Below are 20,785 nucleotides of genomic sequence, written 5' to 3' on the forward strand. Positions count from 1 at the left end.
GTCATCGGATGCATAGAATGGAACATATAGTAGTGACATATATATAGTGACAAAGTTCCTGCTCTACCTTGGTGGGTCTTGCACTTATTGGCGGATTGGCTCACCTTGGAACTTCACGGCAGCCCTCAGCTTGGCCGTTTTTCTGAACCCACAGTCCAGGTCGACTCCTCCTGTGTCTGACTAGGAGTTGGGAGGATATGGGGGGAACCTGGGCCCTCCCTCTACTCCGGGTTCCAGCCCAGGACCCTGTGGAATGCAGCTTTCTAGAGTGCCTCCTGGAACAGCTGTGCGACAGCTACAACTCCCTGGGCTACTTCCCCATGGCCTCCTCCCAACACCTTCTTTATCCTCACCCTAGGACCTTTCTCTTGGTGTCTGAAAATGCTTGTACACCTCAGTCCTCCGACAGTCTGCGTTCACTCTCAGTTCCTAGTGCCTCTTGCTCCCAGCTCCTCACACGCACACCACAAACTGAAGTGAGCTCCTTTTTAAAACCCAGGTGCCCTGGTTAGCCTGCCTTATTTGACTCTAGCAGCTTCTTGATTGGCTGCAGGTGTTCTAATCAGCCTGTCTTAATTGTCTCCAGAAGGTTCCTGATTGTTCTGGAACCTTCCCTGTTACCTTACTCAGGGAAAAGGGACCTACTTAGCCTGGGGCTAATATATCTGCCTTCTATTACTCTCCTATAGCCATCTGGTCCGACCCTGTCACAATATATATATATATATATTAGTGTGTGTGTGTGTGTGTGTGTGTGTGTATATATATATATATACACACACACACACACTCAGAGAACATGAAAAGGTGGAAGTAGCCATACCAACTGTAAGAGGCTAATTAATTAAGATGAGCTATTATCAGCAGGAGAAAAAAACTTTTGTAGTGATAATCAAGATGGCCCATTTAGACATTTGACAAGAAGGTGTGAGGATACTTAACATGGGGAAATAGATTCAATATGTGTAATGACCCAGCCACTCCCAGTCTCTATTCAAACCCAGGTTAATGGTATCTAGTTTGCATATTAATTCAAGCTCAGCAGTTTCTCCTTGGAGTCTGTTTTTGAAACTTTTCTGTTGTAAAATTGCCACCTTTAAGTCTGTTACTGAGTGGCCAGAGAGGTTGAAGTGTTCTCCTACTGGTTTTTGAATGTTATAATTCCTGATGTCAGATTTGTATCCATTTATTCTTTTGCGTAGAGACTGTCCGGTTTGGCCAATGTACATGGCAGAGCTGCATTGCTGGCACATGATGGCATAGATCACATGAGTAGATGTGCAGGTGAACGAGCCCCTGATGGTGTGGCTAATGTGATTAGGTCCTATGATGGTGTCTCTTGAATAAATATGTGGACAGAGTTGGCATTGGGCTTGTTGCAAGGATAGGTTCCTGGGTTAGTGTTTTTGTTACGTGGTTGCTGGAGAGTATTTGCTTCAGGTTGGGGGGCTGTCTGTAAGTGAGGACTGGTCTGTCTCCCAAGATCTGTGAGAGTGAGGGATCATTTTTCAGGATAGGTTGTAGATCTTTGATGATGCGCTGGAGAGGTTTTAGTTGGGGGCTGAAGGTGACAGCTAGTGGCGTTCTGTTATTTTCTTCGTTGGGCCTGTCCTGTAGTAGGCGACTTCTGGGTACTCTTCTGGCTCTGTCAATCTGTTTTTTCACTTCAGCAGGTGGATATTGTAGTTTTAAGAATGCTTGATAGAGATCCTATAGGTGTTTGTCTCTGTCTGAGGGATTGGAGCAAATGCAGTTGTATCTTAAAGCTTTGCTGTAGACAATGGATCGTGTGGTGTATCCTGGATGGAAGCTAGGGGCATGTAGGTAACTATAGCGGTCAGTAGGTTTCCGGTATAGGGTAGTGTTTATGTGACCATTGCTTATTAGCACAGTAGTGTCCAGGAGCTATAATTAGAGCTGGTAGACCATCAGCCTTAGCCTGGACCAGTCCACTCAAGTGATCCACTTCCTGGACACTACGGTGCTAATAAGTGATGGTCACATAAACACCACCCTATACTGGAAACCTACTGACCGCTATTCCTACCTACATGCCTCCAGCTTTCACCCAGACCACACCACACAATCCATAGTCTACAGCCAAGCTCTACGATACAACCGCATTTGCTCCAACCCCTCAGACAGAGACAAACACCTACAAGATCTCTATCAAGCATTCTTACAACTGCAGTTCTTACAACCCCCCCCCCCCCCCCGCTCTCCTGCTGGTAATAGCTCATCTTAAGTGATCACTCTCCTTACAATGTGTATGACAACACCCATTTTTTCATGTTCTGTATGTATATAAATCTCCTCACTGTATTTTCCACTGAATGCATCCGATGAAGTGAGCTGTAGCTCATGAAAGCTTATGCTCAAATAAATTGGTTAGTCTCTAAGGTGCCACTAGTACTCCTTTTCTTTTTGCCAATACAGACTGCTGCTACTCTGAAACATTTCTGATACCGTTTCTTCTGTTCGAAAATGCTTTCATCAAACCAGAAACTTCCCAAGGGAACGTGTTAATTGCAACAAAAATCTGTTTAAAACAACTGGGGGAGAGAAAAGCATTTTGACAAGGTCAAAGACATTACATTTTGACATTTTCAGAATGGAACATTTTAACTTCTTTTTGTTTTGAAATTTATTTAAAATTATATTAAAAAAGTCAAAGTCAAAATGAAACATTACAAATTACCTGAAAAGGATTTTTTCCCCCGACATTTATTTTGTGGGATATAAACATTTGTTTTCATTCTTATTGGGAACTAAGGCAAATTTTGAAATGTGGGATGTCCTGTGAAATGGAAATTCAAGTTCCCACAGAGCTCTAGCTGCAATGCAGTTTATAGTTTTTCTCTACCCATGTCTAATCCCTACCTGTTCAGTGTGAGTGCTGCCACCTGACAATGTCTTGACTATTTATAATAGTGACTGTTTTGGATTATGGACAACCACTAACTTTACCATTGATCACTCACTTTATCGTTCCATTCTGTGCTGTGGCAGGCTTTCCACAGATGTGAAATACAGAAAGCAGCCATGGGGCCTCATCAAGTCTCTGATTGAGAAGAACACCTGGAGCGGAATAGAGGAGAATTTCAAACAACTTGGTGAGGATTTGCTTTTCGTAGTAACAGGGTGAAATCTTTTTTTTGTGGATGGATCTGGTAAATTTTAGTGGTCATGAAACTGATTCTACAAGAAATAAATTTACAAAGTGTGAGATTCTCTTCGTGTCTCCTTCAAGTCAGAGGATCCCCTAGGTCGGGGTGAGCAAACTTTTTGGCCTGAAGGCCATATCTGGGTGGGGAAATTGCATGCAGGGCCATGAATGTAGGGCTGAGGCAGGGGGTTGGGGTGCAGGAGCGAATGTGGTGTGGGAGGGGGTGCGGTGAGCAGGAAGGGCTCAGGGCAAGGGGTTGAGGCAGAGGAGGGGTCCGGGGTGTATGAGGGGGCTCAGGGCAGGGGGTTGGGGTGCAGGAGGGGTGCGGGGTGTGGCAGGGGGTTGAGGTGCATGCACGGGGCTCAGGATAGGGAGTTGGAGTTCGGGGTGCAGGCTCTGGCCCGGTGCCGCTTATCTGGAGCGGCTCCAGGGTGGCAGCAGCATGCACCAGGGCCAGGGCAGGCTCCCTGCCTGCCCCAGCCCCACTCCGGGAAGCGGCTGGCACTACGTCCCTGTGGCCCCTGGGGGATGGGAGGGTAGAGGGCTCCCCCTGCTGCCCTTGCCTGTGGGTACCTCCCCCGAAGCTCCCATTGGCCATGGTTCCCCGTTCCCGGGCAATGGTGTTATACCAATAAAATAAAAACTAGCAGGATCTTATTAAATGCCACATTTATTGTGAATATAGAAAGAATCATAGTAAGTAGTTAGTTATAGCTATAACATTCCATTCAATCTCCTATTTATTCACACATTCATTCATACACACACACACACAGGTTCTGCAAGGTTGTTATCATAGTTACCAGCCTTAGAATTGCTCATGCCAAGCCACTGGCCAGGTGGCCTGGACATGAGGAAGGAGCAGGGCCTTGTCAGCTGCTCATCTGATGCTTCTGGAAGATGGTTTGCAGAATCAGACCCCAAAGTTCTCACTTTCTAGAGTCCATTTTTATAGGAATTTATTCCTATGGCAGTCTATGGGAATTGCTTCATCATGCTGTTGCTGAATCAATCAGCAGATGGCACATTCCTGACGGCTCCGTGCTGCTAGATGTTATCTTGTTCTTTGGTTCTCCCATCCTTGAGGCTGTTGGGTGGATTCCAGTCTTCCCTCCAGGGGTCCTCTGGTTATTTCCACTTGACGCCTTCTTCAGCCGATGTACACTGGATTCTTAGGCTGGCACCTCCTTGATCATTCAGTTATTATCCACACCAATCAACCATCCACATACATCCTCTATCTCTATTTTAATCACAATTGTTAACAAAGCGAGATGAATACAACAAAAGGGCGGGGAGTCTCTGGGTGCTGTTTCTGTTGTTACAGAGTATTGCTTTGAGTCTCTCTCTGTGTGCGTCCGATGAAGTGAGCTGTAGCTCACGAAAGCTTATGCTCAAATAAATTTGTTAGTCTCTAAGGTGCCACAAGTCCTCCTTTTCTTTTTGCGGATACAGACTAACACGGCTGTTACTCTGAAATCTGTATGAGTAGTTGTTGTTACAAATAATTGCTTTGAGAACTGACTCTGTCTTAGAACGTACTAACACAATTAGCAGCTTGCAAGTTTCACAAAGAGAGGGAGAGAAACAGTACCAAAAACCAAGAGACCTCTTAATTAGTAATACCCTGGAATTTAAACTATGGGGAATCAAACTTATTTGTGATTTTAATACAGAACTTCTTTAATATGATCCAACAATGGGAGCTTCAGGGGGAGGTACCCACAGACAAGGGCAGTGTGCACAGACCTCTGGCCCCCTCTCCCAGGGGCTGCAGGGATGTGGTGCCAGGGCCCACAGTGCCATGGGGGTGGCAATCCCATGGGCTAGATCCAAAGCCCGCGGGCTGTAGTTTGCCCACCCCTGCCCTAGGTCAATATATTGCTAACTCTGGGGTGCCACTGTATTGTGCTTCCAGTATGTTATCAAAGGGCTCCTACAAAAATTTTCCACTTAGCAATCAATAGTCTTGTGTCCAGGGGATTGGGTTCAGCTCCCAAGGAGGAGGTGTGAGGATACAAAAAAAATAAAATCCATTAATTTGATTTCCCATTTAAATCAAAGTGCTTCCTTGGTTGTAGCTATGAGAAAGAAAGCAACAGCGCTTGGCAAATACATTGAGCTGTACTGTGCTGGAAAAGTATACATTTCATACCTGTAAAGTCCTGAGTGTAATGATGGTAGTACAAGTCGATGGTACAGTTTAAGGAATCTCTTATGTATCATATATATATTTTCTAGAAGACAACAGCCTCTATTGATTTGTTTGCCTTGCCTGTTATTTTCTCTATCATAGCCAGATAATGTGAGCTTTCCATTTGAAAAGCAAAGGGAAAAATAAATACTTATTTTCAACTGTAGAATCAGATCTGCTAATGGAAGAATATGCAATAACCCAATCTATAGAAGATCCTGGGAAACTTATTGCCCTAAGAAGACGACGACGGAATTTACACCGGAATATGGCAGAGCTGCTTCCTAAGCGTTCTTCACAGCACTCTTCTGGGGACATTGGATTAGAGTCCCAGGGCAACGTAGTAGGTGGGTATAGCAGCAGTTAGAGAGGGTGTTTTAATTAGTAAAACAGAACAAATGTGATGCCACTATGTGTATTTGTTAGACCCAGTTAGATAAAGACAGCTGGATTAATAGTTTATGTTTATTTTACATTATTAAAGCTTAGATATACAGGATCTGGAGCATGTCTGATCCTCTTTGCAGTGACAAGCATCTGCTGAACTCAAGTCCAATCTATAATGTATTCTGCCCCAAGGTAACTCTAAACACAGCACAAAGCTTGCATGGGAAAAGCAATGCAACCTGATTTTAAGAACTTGCACAAAATCCCAAAGCATTTAATTTTTGGACTTTGACTAAACAGGTAACTGAATGCAGTCCTTGAAACGGTTACAATTTTACAGTTGCCCTCTGGACTCTTCATCCCAAATGATCATCTTGTTTTGTATTTTTAATTAAACTGACTTCTTTGTCAATCTTCTGGCTGCTTCAGTCGTTTCTGGGGCACTGAAGCTCATCTAGCATTATTGCCCGTTCCTGCCACTAGACGTGACAGATTGACTCGCCATGGCTTACAGTAACTACTTTGAAAGAGACAAGGAACATCTGTGCAATAATGAGTGCCAGAGAACTCTGACTTATATGAAACAACTTAAATTGTAACCACTGAACGGAGAACACAGACCTTAAACCAGGAAAAAAGCCCTTGAGAATACCAGAGTAAACTTGGGTTAGTAGCATATGTAACTGTGTTAATTCCCACATTCCTAATCTGCCACCATTGCTCCAGCTTTCCAGGTGAGTGCTTTTGTCTCCGTGCATGTTGCAGCCTTAATGTATGTCCCTTTGCCAGGCCAGGAAATCTGAATGTTAGGAACTATTGTAGGAGATCAGGTAACTTACACAATTCTAGGTTAACCAGTCGGTAGTGGTGGGTGACACCCTTTTAGTTTGAGGAAAAAATGTACACTTCATCCTGCCCTATGCCAATATCAAATTCCCAAAGGTGTCCAATGGGGAATGGTTTTGCAGTCAGCTGAATTTAAAGTGTTTTCTGCAGGATGATAATTACTGAAACCAGGTTGACTTTTGGTTCGATAGACAAGAAAAGAAACTGGAATGGTCATTGGTATGCAGCATTGGCCATGTGACCAGAATGGTCACTGGTATGCAGCATTGGCAATGTGATCAGGTAGGCATATGGAAGTGAGTACCCACTGGGAGCTGCTTTGTCTAAGGCTGTCCACATAGCAGAGCTGCGGTTGTGCTGCTGTAGAGTAGACACTTGCTACGGTTACAGAAGGGTTTTTTTGGTCGTTTCAGTAAATCCACCCACTCAAGAGGCAGTAGCTAGGTCGATAGAAAAATTCTTATGCTGACCTAGCGATGTCTGCATCAAGGTTTAGTGTAGCTTAACTGTGTTTCTGAAGGGCATGAATTTTTCACACCCCTGAGCAACGTAGCTAGGTCAATCTAAGTTTTAAGTGTAGAACAAGCCTAAGTCAGGAACATACTTCACAGCACTGCTTTGCATTAGCATAAGAGATGGACATATAAACTTGATTCCTCCATTGGGATGGACAGAGAAATAGTTTCTGTTATGTGCATAAATGGGCATCGCAGACTGCACACAGCTGGTGTGACTGTCCATCGGGGCTGCCATCTAATCCACCACTTGCTGTGCACTGTAGACTCCTCTTTAGGAGAATTAATGTTGCGCATTTCTAACCTGATCTTTTCCATTCCCTACAGGAAGGAAAAGGGATGCTGCAAGGAAGACCATAGCCATCATTGTGATAATGAGCATCTTGTAAGTACTCACTGAGGTTAAACCACAATTTGACTGATGTCTGAGAGCTAATCGTATTTACAACTATATGGGAGCAGAAAAAGACGATTCATGCAGCCTGTGGTATATGGGCCCCAAGTGAGGTCAACTTCAGTGGTCTTCAGAGTAGAACCCTTTGTTACTCATCATTTTCTTAGATTGTAAGGGGACTCTCTCTTTCTTTGTGTTTACATGGCACTAGCACAGTGGGGTCCTAATCAGGGCTGGCCTGAGGGGCAGGCGATCAGGGTGGTCACCGTGCATCCTGGCATCCAGGGGAATGGGAGGAAGACTCCAGGGGAGGAGCTCAATTACTGCGTTGTATGTAGAATGAAAAATGTGCGTGGTTGAACTAGTCGGTGCTGCTGCTAGTTCATGATTGTTCACGCAGTACATTTTCTAGTATTCATCCACTCTAGTTTTAAAAATGCCAAAGGGTGAGACTTCCACCACTTCCTTTGAAAGACTGTTTCACAGCCTAATACATCCCACTCAGATGCTCTTGATACCTTAAAGTCCTGCATGAAGCTTTCTCAGGTTCTTTCCTGAGGGTTTGTTCAGATAGGATAGAACATTATTCATTCTGGCCATCATGGCCCAAGTAACACTGCAGAAGCAAAATGATAGCAATGATTAAACCAGTCTGATTTTCTTTACACAGTTTGCTGCTCTTGGTTTTGCTGAATGTGACTCTCTTCCTTAAACTATCAAAGATAGAGCGTGCAGCTCAGTCATTTTACCGGGTCCACCTTCAGGATGAGAAGTCTTTAAAGTGAGTGAATTCCTCATCTTCATCCAGATATAAGAACCTGATAACTTGGATTGGACTCATAACAAGCAGATTTCAGGAGGCAAATCTTTAAATACTTTTGTAACCTGTAGCCCTTTGACAGTTGACACTGCTGTCCAGCAAATGGCTTCACATTGCACCACTGGCTTTCTTCCTCTCCAAGATATTTTAGAATTAGCCTGCCCTTTTTCTGCTGTTTTTCTCCATCTTGTCTCATGGAGATCTACACAGAATTGTAGCCTCCTCATTTCTGCTGATCCCTGCAAGGTACAAATATCTCAGTTCATGTCCCGCTCACTTTTTAAAAGGATGAAGTACCAGTTTTGGAGTGTGATGTAATTTAACATTTTTGCACTTCTGTTGTGCTTTACATCTTCCAACACTGTGAACATGTTATCCAATTAAATGCATTACAACATTTGCAAATGGACTTGGTATTCTCAATAACTAGGTTTGTGTATCTGACTTGAAGGAGACAATTTGGGAAGCGGTGTCTCTATATTTAAAGGATTTTAGTGTGAGGGCTGATATGTTCATGACTTTGACGCCTTTGGCTACCCCGCTTGTATTTGTTTAATGCAGACCTTGATACCTGTCTTGCTTCACCTCTGTTGGACATAGCATTGAAAGACAGAGTTTCAAAATCTAACCTAATCTTTAGCAGGGACAGAGAATGGCAGTCCTTCTAATTTTGTGCTAGGACAGACCTTTGCAACATAAGACTGGCAAAAGAACTAGATCACTTTAACTTTCCTTCAGATGAAAGATTTTACTCCTGTTTAGAAGCCTGAGGAATTCAGTTTGTTAATTACAATGCATGTTTCCTCTTAGTGTCCAGTGTATACAAATGCACTAAGGCAACATCTCTAAGAAAGTGGTAACATAGTTTCAAATGTAACTGTACACAGTCTGAATGCGGTCCTGGCTTGAAAAGTGCTAATGAGTGCAGGTAGAGACCAGTGCTTGCTGGGTATGGATGTACAGATGTTTATTCCATGGTATTGATGATTCTCATCATGTTCCCTTTTCAGCTTAGTCCCTGACATGGTGTCCAGAGAGGATATCCCTCAGCGTGACAAGGAACAGGTCCAGCAGGTGAAGGAGGTGCTGCAAGACTCTATTGCAATGCTTGAACAGGTAGGCTTCCTTCCCACACACGCTTTTGTCGCTTCTGAGGTAGCTGTGAGGAAACAAAAAAAATAGAGGTCATTTTTCAAAAGTTTTAAAATCCCCTTTAAAAAATGTCTTGCTCTATGAAATAAATGAGCCGGTCTGCGGCTACCTGTCTTCAGGAAGAACAAAGCTGCAGCAGGATGTGTAAGAAAGTGGCAATATTTTCAGGCCTTGCCCCTTTTCTTTTGCTGGGCTTCATTTGTCTTTCTGTACAAATTGCCTGTTTCCTGAGCACTCCGTATTTCTGTTTGCCTAGAGCAGAAGAAGAAATAGAAAAAAACTTTGATTTGATATATTCATTGCGCTTCGAAGAATCATAAAAATTAGAAGCGGAGAACACCTATTAAATAATTTAGTCCCTCCTCCTGCCAGTGCTGGATTCTGCCCTAGAGTGCGTGCCCCATTGGTTTGCCTAGTTCAGCTTCCTATGACCGGGTTTCAACACTATTTTTAGGAGACTGTTCCACAGCCTGGTAAATCTAACAAATAGCAAATCTTCATTGTCTAAATTTTCCTTTAAATTTTTTTCTCCCATAATGTATAGTTCGGCTCCTTTGGATCACCCTGTGCTAAGGCAGAAATCATATTTGCCAGGATAGCTAACTCTGGGAGTCCAGGAGCTTGAGGCATATCATACTAAAATGCTTAAAAAGGGAACGTAGGCAGGTAGATTTGAGTTTGCTTCTATGCTAGTATGGCCTAGCGATAAAGTCCTGGCAGGAAGACTCATACAGCCACTGGATTTCAAGTTGTTTCCAAATGAAAGGTGTTTGTAAGAAGAGTGGGACTTGGATACACAGTGGAAAATTTCATGCTGTGAGGAGTTATCTGCCTACCTCAAGATAATTGGATTCAGATTGGATTGGCTGCCTTTCTGAGAGCAATCAATGCAGGAGTGGAGACAAACAAGAAGTCTTCTCAGGCTGAAACTCAGCCTGTTTTGCTAAGTGAAGTTCTAGGATGCCCCGGGGGCTTTGAACTGCACATCCTAGTGGAAGAATATTTGGTCCGCTTGTTGGTGGGAGACCATCAGGCAGGAAAGGCACCAGCACCTCACAAACTGGTGATTTACGCCCACACTTAAGAACCCCCTCTTGATACGGATAATCCTTTCCAATGACATCTTTGTTTCTAACTTTGCTCCCTTGTTTTGGTGAAAGTTGTGGTGAGGCAGCCCTAGTGTTACCTGGAGACCACAGACTTCCTTGACCACTGTCAGTTTCATTTTAAGCTTGAATAGAGTACAGAGACTGTGTTGGTCTTGCTGGAAGATGATCATAAATGAAGCCATTGGCTGTAAGCTTGTTTGGGAATGGTTTCAAACACTGTTAAAAGCCACAGTGTGGCCAGGACCTCAGATACAGTTGTGAAAAAGGCTAATATAATTCTGAGGTGTAGACACAGGAGTTTTATGTGTAAGACACAGGAGGTAATTGTTCTGCTCTATTCATCACTGGTGAGGCCTCAGCTGGAGTACTCTGTCCAGTTCTGGGTGCTACACTTTAAGAAAGAGTCCATAGGAGAACAACAAAAATGATAAAAGGTTTAGAACACATGATCTATTAGGAAACGTTAAATATACTTAGTTTTTTTGTTTTGTTTTGAGTCTTGAAAAAAGAAACCCAAAGGGGGACCTTATAACAGTCTTCAAATATGCTATGGGCTGTTATAAAGAGGACAGGAATCAATTGTTCTCCATATCCACTGAAGGTTAGGCAAGAAGTAATGGACTTAACCTGCAGCAAGGGAAATTTTGGTTAGATATTAGGGAAAGCTTTCAAACTATAAAGGGTAGTTAAGCTCTATAGTAGGCTTCCAAGGGAAGTTATGGAATCCCCATCATTGGAGGTTTTAAGAACAGGTTGGACAAACACCTGTCAGGGATGGTCTAGGTTTACCTGGTCCTACCTCTGAGCAGGGGATGGACTTGATGACCTCTCAAGGTCCCTTCCAGTCATACGTTTCTATGATTCTGTGATCTCCCCCTTGCGATGGACAAAGATCAAGTGTCCATGCTGATCCTTTTACATCTATCAAATACCTTTGATGCTGGTTATGAGGTGGCTTTGGTGCATTTGTGAACCCATGAAAAGCTAAGATAGGATTACTTTTGAATGGCTCCATTCTCTTCTTTCTGAGAGAACTGGGCAATTGCTCAATTTGCTCTGAGGATTTTTTTTTGTGTAGCGTGCCACAGGCTTTTAAGTGGTCATCCCTCTTGCTCTACATGTATGTAAGATGACAACAGGCGAAGATGAGCTGGCTTCACCTGCAATGGCATCAGTGTGCAGATATTTGGCTCTGTCTCCATTTCAGTTTTTATTTTAAAAACTCCACATTTTAAAAATATCTGATAAGGGAGTTTGAGGGAGAGCAGATATTTGTGGGATCATTCCTTTCATCCTTCTTCCTTTCCAGACTCCTCCAGTTGCATAACACTGTGGTTTTCAAACTTTTTCCATACCATGACCCTATATTATAACAGGAAAAGTTTGGGGACCTGCCCCACTTCCATCTAGCTATAAAAACAAGGAGGGTGCAGATGCATTTCTGACCTCTGGATTGAGAAGCCATGGCTTAGCAAATGAAAGATTGCAAAATTGGTTGATTTCATTTTTTAAAGCTTTTTAGCCTATTAACGTTTTTAACTTAATTATTTTTTTTCTTCTCTTTCTGACTCCGACTCTCCTATTTTCCTAACTTCCTACCATTCTGACAGTAGTTAATTCCAAATAGCTAAAATGGTATTTTTAAAGAACATAGAAAATTAAATATTGAACTATATTGAGTGAGAATTTAACCACATTTCCTATCTTAAAAAAAAAAAATCACTCACCACTGTTTTCCTGTGCAAGTCATGGTACACTTTAGATTGCTATAATATTGTGCCCTTTCTGAGTGCTGGCAGTTTTCTGCATTCATCCTTGTCCTCAGAGCACACTGAAGGCATCATGCCTCTATTATAGTGCACATCTTGTTGGGGTGTTCCTTTCAGTATTTGCCATATGCAGCAACTATGTTAAAAATGACAATGTAATGGTTTCTTTCTTGCAACGTAGCCAGTGCAGCATAGTCTAGCAGGGTAACAGAATTTAGGACAGCTCTATAACTATGTAGAAATGACAGTCTATGCTGTATACTGTGCTTGCCTAGCAGCTGTAATATAAATCCCTGGAAAAATCGTGGAGCAGGTCCTCAAGGAATCAATTCTGAAGCACTTAGAGGAGAGGAAAGTGATCAGGAACAGTCAGCATGGATTCACCAAGGGCAAGTCATGCCTGACTATTCTAATTGCCTTCTATGACGAGATAAGTGGCTCTGTGGATGAGGGGAAAGCAGTGGACATGTTATTCCTTGACTTTAGCAAAGCTTTTGATATGATGTCCCACAGTATTCTTGCCAGCACATTAAAAGAAGTATGGGCTGGATGAATGGACTATAAGGTGGATAGAAAGCTGGCTAGATCATCGGGCTCAATGGATAGTGATCAACAGGTCCATGTCTAGTTGGCAGCTGGTATCAAACCGAGGGTCGATCCTGAGGCCGGTTTTGTTCAAATCTTCATTAAAGATCTGGAGGATGGTGTGGATTGCACCCTCAGCAAGTTTGCAGATAACACTAAACTGGGAGGAGAGGATTGGGCCAAAAGAAATCTGATGAGGCTCAACAAGGACAAGTGCAGAGTCCTGCACTTAGGACGGAAGAATCCCATGCACCGCTACAGACTTGGGACCGAGTGGATAGGAAGCAGTTCTGCAGAAAAGGACCTAGGGGTTACAGTGGACGAAAAACTGGATATGAGTCAACAGTGTGCCCTTGTTGCCAAGAAGGCTAACGGCATTTTGGGCTGTATAGGTAGAAGCATTGCCAGCGGATCGAGGGACGTGATCATTCCCCTCTATTCGGCATTGGTGAGGCCTCATCTGGAGTACTGTGTCCAGTTTTGGGCCCCATGCTACAAGAAGGATGTGGAAAAATTGGAAAGCTTCCAGTGGAGGGCAATAAAAATGATTAGGGGGCTGAAGCACATGACTTATGAGGAGAGGCTGAGAGAACTGGGATTATTTAGTCTGCAGAAAAGAAGAGTGAGGGGGGATTTGATAGCTGCTTTCAGTTACCTGAAAGGGGGTTCCATGGAGGATGGATCTCGACTGTTCTCAGCAGTACCAGATGACAGAACGAGGAGTAATGGTCTCAAGTTGCCGTGGGGGAGGTTTAGATTGGCTATTAGGAAAAACTCTTTCATTAGGAGGGTGGTGAAGCACTGGAATGGGTTACCTAGGAAGGTGGTGGAACCTCCTTTCTTAGAGGTTTTTAAGGTCAGGCTTGACAAAGCTCTGGCTGGGATGATTTAGTTGGGGATTGGTCCTGCTTTGAGCAGGGGGTTGGACTAGATGACCTCCTGAGGTCTCTTCCAACCCTGATATTCTGTGATTCTACGGTTGATTCTAAATGGTTTACTGCAAACTACTGTTAATATGAAAGGGTGGGAGGGAATTATTCTGAATGTAAAAATAAAACATTTACATCTCATCCTTGCAGCAGCATAATTTATATACTTTTGGGGGCCGGGGGTTGTATCTCCACAGCTGAAGAGCTCCCTTTCTATGCTTCAGAGAAGCTTTGATCACCTGAACAAGACCAAGAGTGATGAGACTGAGAGTTAACATTACCAACACCCACAACTCAAGATGTCATGAGAATGAAGATGCTGCATATCTGTTTGGGGGTGGGGGTTTTGACATTCTGTTGTCTCAGAGCTTTTTACTGTTTTTTGTTCAGCAACTCCTGGTGCAGCTAATACAGACCTCTGGATAAAACAGGGCAGGTTCTGAGGTCCTGTAACTCTGAGAATCTCTACCCACCACCCCCATACATCTGGTTTTCTTGTGAACAAGCCAGAGGTGTGAATGAGTGAGAACATTATACTGTACTGTGTAACTGTGATGTGCAAATTACAGAGAAGTGCAACCTCAGCACAGCAATGACTGTATCTAATGAAAACTGAACTCTTTTATATTGATTTGAAGAATCAGTGGCACTAAGCTACAGCGAGGGCAGGACGGGGGATGTTCTGTAAAGAAATAACAGCAGGCAGTGATTTCACATATCCAGGATATTCATATGCTCCTTCATAGACATACATATTGTGTAAAACAAGTCAGCAGTTTGAAATACCCATATTTATTTTTTTAAGATTGCATTTTTTTGTTTCACTCAAAATGAAAGAACTCCATGTTTAATCTCTTATTAAATTGTTCTGCACACTGATGGGCTCTGCTAATTCCTCCCCCTCACCCCACCACATCTGTTCAGCTTGCCTAATGAAATTTCGGCACTCCAAAAGAAATTGTTCCTTCAATCCTTGGTGTGATACCCAGAAATGATAACAGACCATTGGGAAACAGCCAGATTAGAAACCAAAATTGAGGGGGCCCTTATATTGGTTGGGGGAAGCCCTGTTAGCAACTTCCTAAAAAACCTAAACCAGGGTTAACCATGGCTGCTGCTACAACATTGCCAACTCTACATTACAGAAACTGGCATGTTTAATCATGCTTGAAAAACATGCTTGTACCCCAGCTGTGTTATGGTTTTCATGTCTTTGTGGACAGCAAAACAACACATTAAATATGTGAGGGAAGTGTATTTTAACCCTCAAAGGTAGTTCCCTGCTGTGATTGTCATGGTTTGGGTTTTATGTTCATACAAGCAAGAAGAAACTATATTATAACATGGCTGGATTACAAGTATGTGAAAATTGGCTGTTTTGTTGTGGAGGAAGGGCCACAATTTCCCTGGCCAGTGTATGCAGTGCATCACTGTGCTACAACCCCATTTACTGACCAGTGTATGTTGTATTTTGGAGTTCCTTTCAAACAGGACTATAGCCTGCAAAAACTAGCGTCCTGTTTACACTACAATTATGAACTGTGTCAGGGGACCTGGTTATAATTGTCCCTGACCCAGTCTATTTTCCAGTGTAGATGGAATGCTGAGTGTTTTATAAGCAGCCTAATAGTTATGGTCTTGTCTCTGTTGTAAACTAGAGCTGTTACAACCAAAGGACTACCGTTGTTACCAGCTCCCTGATGCAGTTGTAGCGTAGATGGCGCTGCAGACGTGTACACTGTGTGGCAATGAAAGCGTGAGCTCAGTGCCTTGCTCTGTATCCACTAGCTGCAGTGAGCCAAGTCCGTGACAATTATTGGGGCATTATCTCCCCCTCCTTATCTATTAGCGGCCGGCCTGCCTGTCATCTGGTAAGCATATGGGTAAAGGCAGCTAGTTTTTAGCAGTTAGGATGCAAGACTGGTGCTTGTCTACTACTGACTAAAATACTTTGGTTTGTGTTTTGTGGCCACACTATGAATGTCTGTGGAACCAAGAACTTCCCAGGACCGTGTACTGAGCAGGAAAGATAGTTGTAGTTGCTCCTCTCTGTTGCAGCTGCTGGTGAGTCGGATTCACCGACAGCCTTTTGGCTACAGACCTCCGCTGAACAGTTCTGATTTTGCAAGCTGCCCCTGGCAAACCGGTACCCGCAGGGACGTGCTTTGTCTTGCTCATCAGCTGCTACTTTGCTGGGCAGATCCTTCCCCTTTGCGCCTTTCAAAAGCCCCCAGCGGGGCTTGCGGCGGTGCGAGGAGACAGCGACGTTAAACCGGAGCAAGCGTGCGTGGCGCCGGCCACCTGCGGAGTTGCACCAGTTCAACACACCCAACCGCGGCCCCCGCTTCGTTAAACCTATGCCACGGCTGCGCGGCCTGGGGGAAGGGGCGGATACGACAGCGCTGGCTCGCAAGGGAGCTCGCGGCTCCTCTAGCCCCAGCCGGGCTCGCTGGGCGCGAGCGCAGCGCCCCAGCCTGGCCGGGCAAAGCTACCGCCGCGCGCGCGGCAATGCCTGGGTACGGGCCGGGGCCGGGAGCGCGCGCGGCCGGCTCTGTGACGTAGCGTCTGCACCGCGTTCTGTGCCAGGCTTCGGCGGGCAGGGTGGAGCACACCATTCCCGCGGCCGGGCTGCGCCCCCCACCTGTCGCCACCCTCCTCGCCCTTTAAGCAGGCCGGCCTCTGCCGTGACGTCATGGCTGGCCCCGCCCCGCCCGCGCCGGCATTGGGCCATCCCGGCTGACGTTGGCACGGAGGTGTTCGGAAGCGGTCGGGAGCAGCGGGCGGGGAGGCTGCCGGCTGCCCACCCTCAGCCGGGCGCCCTGCTCACGTGAGGTGAGTGACGGGGGGTGAGAGCCTGCAGGGGGCGTAGCCAATCACAGCTGTTCTCCGGGATGGGCTGTGCGGAGTGAATGGCAGGGGGGCGGCGCGGGCGCCGGAGGGCGGGGTGACTGGAGGTGGAGGAGGGGGCTCGGGTGGAGCAGGGCTGGTGGGTGTGCGGGGCCGGGGGAGGACGGGCTGAGCACCTGGGTGGGCTCAGGGGGCAGCTGGGACCCCCCCGCCTCCCCCCCGGTTCTCCCTCCGACGGGCTGGCCCGGGCTAGAGCCGTGGGGGCCCGGGCTAGAGCCGTGGGGGCCCGGGGCTGCTGGTCTAAGCCGGGGAGCAGAGGAGTTGCCCCTGAAGCCCCGCCGCCCGGCCCCGCCGCCCCTCTTTCCACTCACGTCTGGCTTTTTGTGTCAGAAATAGCCGGCCACTCGCTTCTGCAGGACCCCAGCAGGCAGTGCCGGGGCAGCCGGGTCCCTGTGCCCTTCCCCGCTGCCCCCCCGCAGGAGTCGCCATCGCAGGCCGGCCAGAGCAAGCGGGAGCCTCAGTTGCCTGAGGAATCAGCGGCTGGAAACCGGGCAAAAGGAGGAAGAAGGCCGAAGGGTCTGAGATGGAGGAGCCGCTCTGCTGCTGCGAGTACATTGACCGGAGGGGGGAGAAGAACCATCTAGTGGCCTGTTGCTGTGACTGCGAGGACCTCGATGAGGGCTGTGAAAGGTAAAGAGCCTAGTCTCTAATCTGCCTTTACATAGGGGGGCTCATACCACGCTCATTACCGTGGTATCTTGAGTGTCTCCCCCCACTCTTTAACCAGCTTCTTTAGAAAGGGGCACTGTCAGGCTCAGCTTTGGAAACCCAGTCTACACATAGCTGCTCCATTTGGTACTTTTAAACATCTCCCTGTCAGATAGGAGTGGTTGTCTGTGTCAAGTGCCAATTGACAAGGGACTGGGCATTTTGGGAATGTCAAAAGCCTCCAGCCTGGTTGGGATACAGGCTTGGGTAATAGAGCTGGCTGGGAATTTCACAGCAAAACAGGATTTCATCAGAAAATTCTTGTTTGTTAAACCCAACATGTTATGTAGAAACTTACTGGGTTCAAAGAACTTTCACTGAAGCACAGGCAGGGTTCCTGCCTGCCTGGTTTCCTGCCAGCTTGCATGCAGGGCTGCTAGAGACCCAGGACTTCCAGGGTCTGCAGCATTAGGGTAAGCCCCACAGTGTGGACTGCCCCAGAGCCAGAGATCTGTGGACACCCAGACCTGATTCTTGTCAGTTTCACAGCTGCTATTCAGCTGGTTTCTGAATCAGGGACAGATTTTGTTGAAGTGGGTAGATGGAATCACAGAAGTTAGAGAGTGAAAAGGCCTAATATTAATAGAATAACCTTGCATTGGTCTTTAGAATTTTTTTAAAAAAGGCACATCTCCTGTCTGAGAAAGATTACAGGTTACATCAGATGGGCATAGAATAGGAAGAAATGGGAAGGGAAATAGGGAGTGAGTCAATGTGATTGATGTGAAGTGATTGAATCTTGTGGGTTCTGATAGATTGTAAGGAGAGACTGAACTAAGAGGGGAGTAGACAGCACAGAAGTGTCTCATGTATGTGGGCAAAATCTGTGCTTTTCCCTAACAGATGGCTGACGTGCAGATCTTTGCCCCCGGGGACTTTAGAGAGAATTGCAGACACCATCTTGGATCGCTTCCGCATCCCCTGGCTTAAGGGGGCCATAAAGATCAATATCAGCCTGCTCCCACCACTCCTCCTGCTGCCAGTCTTCCTCCACGTAGCAGCTCTGCACTTCCTGTTGGCACTTGTTATCCTGACATCCCTTCCTGTGGTGGTGCTGTGGTACTACTACCTCACACACAGAAGAAAGGGACGGACTCTCTTCTTTTTGAGCCTGGGGCTGTTCTCTCTGGGGTACATGTATTATCTGTTCCTCCGGGAAGTGGTTCCCCGAGGCCATGTGGGGCAAACTCAGGTGGTTATTCTCACCTGTGGGCTAATTCTCATGCTTGTGGCCCTGTCTCAAGCCAAGAGAGACCCTGGCTACCTTGCCAGCCAAATGAGCAATGACAAATCACCATGCCAAGGCAGCAATGACTTGCCAAACAGGAAAATCCTGGGGAGTTCCAATGGGCTTCACGGAGCAGCTGTGTCTGGCATTGCCAGCTGTCATGCTAAGAACAGTGATGCCAAGGGCTATTCTAGAACGTTGGCCGAGGGACTAGACAGAGCAAAGGAGGACTGGTGCACCAAATGTCAGCTGATTAGGCCACCTCGGGCTGGACATTGCCGGTTGTGTGGCATATGTGTAAGGAGACTGGACCATCACTGTGTCTGGTAGGTGCCATGGACTTCTGAGGTTGTTGTTTAAGGTTAAAGAAGTTGTTGCTCTTTGATCCAGATGCTAGCAGTCAAATAGGGCTGCCACTTGGATTTGGTGCCTTTCATTTTGGTACAGAGAGCTGTCATTTGCCCTAAGTAGGGTGACCTGATAACTAGCCAACTCTGGTGTAGGAGATCTATGTTTCAAGACCAGGTTTTGGTCTCTGGGTCCTAGTCTGTCTGCAATGACAGTTTTAGGGAAATTTCCCACTGTGACTCTAGAACCAGTACAGTTCCACTGAGTGGAGTGCTAGTGATGTAAGAAAGGGGTCAGGTTTTTTTTTACCGCCATGATGTTTAAATATGCTCTAAGCAGGTATAAATTTTGTGACATGCTAGCACTCCTGCAATTGCTTCCACCACTGGAGCCACACTGGTGCTACAGCAGCAGGGGGAGAGTCCCTAAAATTGCCAGTGTAAATGCAGCCCAAGATCCCAGGGATGGTGGTGTGTGGACATATCAAGCAAAGAGACGTCACCTTTCTTAGGGTTTTAGGAAAGGCTAAGAGCCTGCCAGCAGGCAATTGACAGGATGTGGGAGGCTCTCCCAGAGCTATATTGACACTGGCAGGATCTGAATATGCTGTTTTTACATTTCCTTAATTATTGGCCTAAATTACTAGCCTGTGCCCTTGAGTGGCTTTATGTGCACTCTGGTGAGTGTATTATACAGACACACCTTGGAACCAAATTCTCTGCCAGTCAAGGGAGAGAGACACTTTTTTTTTTTAAGTAAAGAAAAATGTTTTATAAAATGTTCTTTCCTTTGGAGGATTAACAGCTGCGTAGGGGAGCGGAACCACCGAGCCTTTATCCTTGTGCTATCACTCTTCCTGCTCACCTCCGTTTATGGAATTACACTGACCCTGGACACCATCTGTAGGGGCCAAAATATGTTCATAGCGCTGTTCTACTGCCCAGGGACCTATGCAGACTACAGGTGAGAAATCTTCTCAGGGACAGGGCAAGGGGTGGGGACATGGGTCCTTCCTCAGAGGTCAGATCATGTAGCTCAGTTCCCACTTGTTACTTGCTTCCAGTTCCGGAGGCCCCAGTCCATCTCCTATGGCCCGCGTCATGCCTGACAAACAATGAATTTGTTTGTCACAACTCCTAGGAGACTGAGAAGTGCTGTCCCCATTCTGCAGCAAGGGATGCTGTAGGCACAGAGTTAGTTTCTCAAGGTCCCATAGAAAGTCAGTGGCAGAGCCAGGACTGGAACTCAGTTCTCCTATGTCCCACTCCTGTGCCTTAAACATAAGACCATCCTACTTGTCCCTCCATCTCTGTCCTTTCACCTCATCCTCAGTGTATGAGTCTTCCAAGCTGTTGCTTCTTCATCTGACTCCCTCCACCAATCCCTGCTGCCTGAGTCCCCAGACTTCCTTTCTTACTCTCTGGCTCCCTTCAAAGATCCTCACCTGCTCCCTTCCGCTGCCTCTCCAGTGCTTAGGAGCTCTCATGCTGCCTGGCTGCATCCTGCCACCCCTTCATCAGCTCCACAGATCCTCCTTCCATTCAGCTGCCTCTGTGTTGTCCTGTAGTTCCAAGATTTATTTATTTTTATTATCCAGTAGCACCTAGAAGCCCCTATTGGGATGGGCTCCCCTTTGGACTAGATCCTGTACAGCTTACACAGTAGCTGACAGCCATTGCTTTGAAGAGGTTAAAGTCTAAATCAGGGGTGGGCAAAATACGGCCTGCA

At 46.0% G+C, this 20,785-nt stretch overlaps 2 protein-coding genes across 5 annotated transcripts in view; both read left to right on the forward strand.

Annotated features, from left to right (window-relative positions):
• The window catches only part of GRAMD1C (GRAM domain containing 1C), a 33,288-nt gene extending 18,587 nt beyond the window's left edge, over positions 1–14,701 (forward strand). Inside the window, exons 7-12 of the mRNA XM_077822248.1 lie at positions 3,010–3,113; positions 5,528–5,707; positions 7,436–7,493; positions 8,173–8,283; positions 9,333–9,438; positions 14,064–14,701. Coding sequence (XP_077678374.1) covers positions 3,010–3,113; positions 5,528–5,707; positions 7,436–7,493; positions 8,173–8,283; positions 9,333–9,438; positions 14,064–14,141 — 637 coding nt within the window. The 3' untranslated portion in view covers positions 14,142–14,701. The remainder of the gene's footprint in view (positions 1–3,009; positions 3,114–5,527; positions 5,708–7,435; positions 7,494–8,172; positions 8,284–9,332; positions 9,439–14,063) is intronic.
• Positions 14,702–16,575: 1,874 nt separating this feature from the next.
• ZDHHC23 (zDHHC palmitoyltransferase 23) overlaps positions 16,576–20,785 on the forward strand; it is a 40,675-nt gene continuing 36,465 nt past the window's right edge. For 2 of the 4 annotated variants that reach the window (XR_013346685.1, XM_077822260.1), the window contains exons 1-3: positions 17,030–17,403; positions 18,325–19,035; positions 19,853–20,020. Coding sequence is in view for 3 of the 4 variants with exons in the window: in XM_077822260.1 (XP_077678386.1) it covers positions 17,297–17,403; positions 18,325–19,035; positions 19,853–20,020 (986 nt within the window). In the remaining variant the exon portion in view is untranslated. Of the gene's footprint in view, positions 16,699–17,029; positions 17,404–18,324; positions 19,036–19,852; positions 20,021–20,785 lie in introns of those variants that run through there. The other 2 variants (XM_077822269.1, XM_077822277.1) reach the window with 2 other exon arrangements.

The sequence above is a fragment of the Eretmochelys imbricata genome, chromosome 1 (genome assembly GCF_965152235.1).
Source record: "Eretmochelys imbricata isolate rEreImb1 chromosome 1, rEreImb1.hap1, whole genome shotgun sequence".
Taxonomy (NCBI): Eukaryota; Metazoa; Chordata; order Testudines; family Cheloniidae; genus Eretmochelys; species Eretmochelys imbricata.